At 37.6% G+C, this 4,938-nt stretch overlaps 1 protein-coding gene across 1 annotated transcript in view; it reads right to left on the bottom strand.

Moving 5' to 3' along the window:
* Positions 1-444: 444 nt before the first annotated feature.
* The window catches only part of LOC109536090, an 8,024-nt gene continuing 3,530 nt past the window's right edge, over positions 445-4,938 (bottom strand). The window contains exons 6-10 of the mRNA XM_048670419.1: positions 1,380-1,456; positions 1,144-1,335; positions 925-1,096; positions 786-868; positions 445-668 (exon numbers count right to left, since the gene is read on the bottom strand). Coding sequence (XP_048526376.1) covers positions 484-668; positions 786-868; positions 925-1,096; positions 1,144-1,335; positions 1,380-1,456 — 709 coding nt within the window. The 3' untranslated portion in view covers positions 445-483. The remainder of the gene's footprint in view (positions 669-785; positions 869-924; positions 1,097-1,143; positions 1,336-1,379; positions 1,457-4,938) is intronic.

Genomic DNA, 4,938 nt, shown 5'->3' with positions numbered 1-4,938 from the left:
TATCAATAGATTCATGCAGTCGGAAGTTTTATATGCCTTCGGGGTGCTCAGAAATGAGCAATAGACGAAGTAAATGCAAGAATGGTTAATGGGCGCAAATCGTCGGAAGGTTCACCCAGTCATGATAAATAAACGCTCGGGCTAAATTGAACTTAATTCACCCCAGGCCTGAACCCATGCCTCCTCAATGGTACGTGAAATTGTAAGTTTCCCCCATTTGCTGGATACTGAGAAATGAGCAGGAGAGGAAGTCAGTGCACAAATGGTTAAAAAAGTCAAACCTTAGAACGGTTCTAAAAATTATGAAACTTTACCAAAGACACGAAGTCACTTTCATTTGCTGTTCATCAGGTTTAATACCGGCATTCTGATTCCTTCTGTGGCTTTGGATAAATGAGCAATAAAGCCAAACAACCCTAGAATAAGAAAGTGGCCCAAAAGTGGTTGAAGTTACAATATCATCCTTTATTAGGCAAACCATTATTAGTAAAATAGACTGCAATCAGTGGTGGAGTCGCTGAGCAGGCCACTTTTCGCAAATCCATAGTCGTCCACACAGTAGTACTGCTTTTGATTATTTTCATCGATAACTTGCTGCAGCAGGACGTAGTTTCCAGTTCCTTCACAACTTAGCGAGTGTTCATACCTCTTGTAATCTCGGGCACAATCTGAAATCAGCCACCCGAGCAATTAGGCAGGGACAGTAAAATTAAGGTTGATTCTTGAATGGGGACTGGAAAGCTGTGGAAGTAAAGAATTTTCGGAAAAAAGCAAAATTCACTTACTGCAGGTTAATTTATCTGTCATCCCCGCGAGATTCGCCTGCCAGGTTCCAATTTTGCTGTTGTCCCTCCAGGTGCAGTAGGCTCTAGAACCAGCCCTCACTCACATTCAGTTTCCTCCCACAAAAACCCTCTCACTTACATTCCAGATTGTACCATGTAGGCTCCATAGCTACCATCAGATTGGCACAGCAATGAGTCGCTTTGCACTGTCACCACTCCATGACCTTTCAGCTTGGAAGTGACCATGGTGGTGGCAAATTTCTTGCTCTCACATTGTCTGAGGTACTGGCTGCCCACGGTGCCTTGTGAATCTGGAAACCAGCCCTTAAAAGCTCGCTTATCCAGAAAAGCTACTTACAGCACGGCAGTTTTGCCATGGCAGCGAAAGGAACGATCGGCGCTGTTAGATCTCCAGTGAAGGGTTCAGCGCACCAACAAAGGCTCTTTTCGATGTCGCATTGCAGCCGCTCAAAGTTGCCCAGGCTGTCGCAGTGCAAGGTCACAGCATTGCGTCCAGCTGCTTCAAGATCGGCCTTTTTCCTGCTACACGCTGTACGCTTGTTTAAGAAGCTGGGCAGAGTTGTAAGGTCTTACCACATGTCATGTTGGAGGCTTCCTTGTATTTGGCTTCGCCAAAGAGGCGAACTCCTGTAGAGCTGTAGCACATACACCTGAGGAATGTTTCAATAAATTATTAAATATTCAGATTCAGGAGTTGGAGCACGTAGCAACTTGAAATGTACACCATCTTTTAAAGACACTTGAGTTCACAGACACTGAAAGTCCCTGAACCGGGATTTTTTCCGGGCTAAAAAATATCTCTTTTAGAATGGATGTTTTTGTTCAACTGTGCTCCCTCCTTTCAAAATTCGTACCCCCAAACCGAAGCCAGTGGCATTCCAAAACTTTAACCATATTTAGCGGACACTTGACCCTAAAGATGCTGAAAGTCTCGTGCAATTCGCTTGAAACCCTAATTTTTGCCAGCTTGATAAATGTATGGGTTTGAAAATGCTTTTTGTCTACAAAAAAATAGTATTTCCTTCACTAAAGGCAGGAACAATTTGAAATTTTCACTATCTTTCGCCGACACTCGAGTGTACGCATGTGGGAAGTTTCATATGAATCACGTTTAACACTAATTTTTGCCAGCTTATTGAATTCCGGTCTGAAAACTTTTTGTTTTGAAACAACTGCGTTTGTCATAAACAAATCGTTTCTTCCAAAATAAAGCATGAAACGAGTCTAAATGCTCACTGTCTTTAAACGGCACTTGGTTTTACAAATATTTCGAGTTCTATAAAAATCTCACTATTACTGATATTTCACAGCTTACTAAATATCAGTCCCAAAACTGATATTTTTACCCAACCGCGCTTATGCATAAGCAATTCATATCTTCTCCATTAACGGAGTAGTAAACTGACAGTTTTCCATTTTTTCCCATACAATTAAGTCTAAGGATGCTGATAGTTTTATAAAAATTGCACTAAATCCTGATTTTTTCCACCGTGGCAATTATGGGTCTCGAAATTGGTAAATTGCGGTCCCCGCATGGGATTTCTTACGCAGCAAGTAAAAATTCGCACTTTCTAAAAACTACAACAAGCAGCAATTTGGAATTTGTTTTGTCATCTTTAAAAGATTGTTGACTATATAAATGCTCACGGAAAGCTGATCAAAATTGATAAGGAACTTTTCCTGCTTAGGAAAAATTGATTTCAAAACTATTTCAACCTACGGCGTTCACTCAAAAAAAATCGTAAGTTCTAAACAGAAGCATTTAAAAATTTAAAATTTTCCCAATGATTACACAAAGTGCGGCTCTCTCATAAAAAAAAGAAAATCCCTAAAAACTAATTTTAGGCAGCTTAGTAAAGTTATTTTACCCAACGACACTTTCTCACAAAAGATTGTATCTTCCGAGGTAAATACTACAGAAGTTTAAAGGTCTCACTATCTTTAGGATAAACTTGGCTCTACACATGCTGGAACTCATGAAATCTTGCAGAATCCTGATTTTTTCAGCTTGATAAGTTTGGGTCTCACAATTGGCAAATTGCGGTTCCATTATGATTTTTTTACGCACCTGTTCGCTGTGTTTTAAAAATTAGTCTCTTCCAAACTACAGTCAGAAGCAATTAGGATTTTTCATCATTTTTATAGTAAACTTCACTGTACTGTACAAACTCTGAAAGTTTAATAGCAATCGCCTCCAAAACTGAGTTTTGCAAGCTTTGTAAAAACCGGTCCCAAAGTTTTTGATGTGACCCAGCTGCGCTTCTCATAAACAAATAGGATTTTCCAAACTAAGACATGTAAAAAGTTGAAAATTTATCTATCTTTAGCAGCCATGTGCTGGTGAGGATGCTTAAAGTTTGATAAAAATCGCATAAACTACTGATTTTTGACAACTTGGTATATTAGAGACTCAACATTTTTATGCTTACGCAATAGCGCTTTCTCAGAAAATCGTATCTACCAAACCGAATCGTGTAGGACATCGAAAGTTTCACTCTCTTTGAAGATACGTGAGTATAAAAACGCTAGAAGTCTTATAAGAATCTTACTCAATCCTGATTTCTTCTAGCTTGAAAACTTGTTGTCTCATAAGAAATTTTTGAACGCACCTGCTGTCTTTTCCTCAAAAATTCGCATCTTCCAAACTAAATCAGGGCGTAATCCGGAAATTTCACAATCGTTTGAACACACTTGACTAAACAAACATTGAAAGTTTAATAAGAATTGCGACAAAGCTAATAATTATCATGGTCTAATCATTTTTAGTTTTGCACAACTTCTGTTTCTCATAATCAAACTGTTTTCCCAAAGTAAAGCGTGAAATCATTTAAATGTCTAAATCCTTAAGTTCCAAACTGAAGCATTTAAAAATTTGAAATCTTTCGATATTTCCACAATAGCTGACCATATAAATGCTGAAAGTTCGAGCAATATTGCCCCAAGTACTGATTTTTTTAGGCTGAGTAAATATGGGTTGCAAAAGATATATTTTCAACAAAGTGTGGCTCCCTCATAAAAAAAAAATCATATCTTCGAAACTAGAGCGTGTAGTAATTTGGACGTTTCACTATCATTAGATTACAATTTACTCTAAAGATGCTGAAAGTTTCATAAAACTGTCATCAAATCCTGATATTTTTCAGGATCAGGTCTCAAAAATGGCTGTGGACTTATAATGGACTTTTTTAACACAAATGCTCTTTCTCGTTCAAAAATTTTCATTGTGTAGACTAAATCAAGGAGCAATTGGAAATTTTTTTGGTTCTTTTAAAGGACACATGGCTATACAATCGCTGAAAATTTCGTAATAATCGTAGAGTTGAGTAGATATGCGGAATTTTTCTTTTTATTTTTAACTAGCTCGGCTTTCTCATAAAGACTTCGCATTATTTTAACTAACGAATGTAGATGTCTTCAATTCTCAAAATCTTTAGAAGACACTTTACCGTATAGACGCTGGCAGTTTCATAATAAGAGCCCGAAAAACTAATTTGTGCGAGCTAAGTAAAGCTCGGTCATTTTAATCAACAGCACTTTCTCACAAAAAAATGTATCTTCCAAACTAAATCCTACAGAAGTTTAAAAGTTTCACTATCTAAGGATAAACTTGGCACTACACATGCTGGAAGTCTCATAAAATCGTGCAGAATCCTGATTTTTTCAGCTTGCTAAATTTGGTTCTCAAAATTGGCAAATTGCGGTTTCAAATCCATTATGGTTTTTTACGCAACTGTTCATTCTGTTTTAAAAATTAGCCTATTCGAAAGTAGAGCTTGGTATATTAAAGACTCAATATTTTTATGCTTACGCAACAGCGCTTTCTCAGAAAATCGTATCTGCCAAACCGAAACGTGTAGGTCATTGAAAGTTTCACTCTTTTTAGAAGACACGTGACTGTAAAGACGATAGAAGTCTTATAAGAATCGAACTAAATCCTGATTTCTTCTAGCTTGGTAAATTTTGGCCTCAAAACCACCCCACATCAAAGTGACGACATCGGGAAAGAACATTGGGCAACTCCCCCAAAAACAAGAAAACATGACATTTTAATCCCATTAAAAACCCAGATCAAGCTGAGAATATCCTGAAAGAAGTGAAGAAAAACTTAAATGGTTCAAATGAAACAGTTAAA

This window comes from Dendroctonus ponderosae, unplaced genomic scaffold (genome assembly GCF_020466585.1).
Source record: "Dendroctonus ponderosae isolate FM_Combo_2020 unplaced genomic scaffold, Dpon_F_20191213v2 Dpon_F_20191213_1, whole genome shotgun sequence".
In the NCBI taxonomy this organism is placed as follows: Eukaryota; Metazoa; Arthropoda; class Insecta; order Coleoptera; family Curculionidae; genus Dendroctonus; species Dendroctonus ponderosae.
Note: the sequence above shows the minus strand (reverse complement) of the source record. Positions and strands in the feature narration are given on the sequence as shown.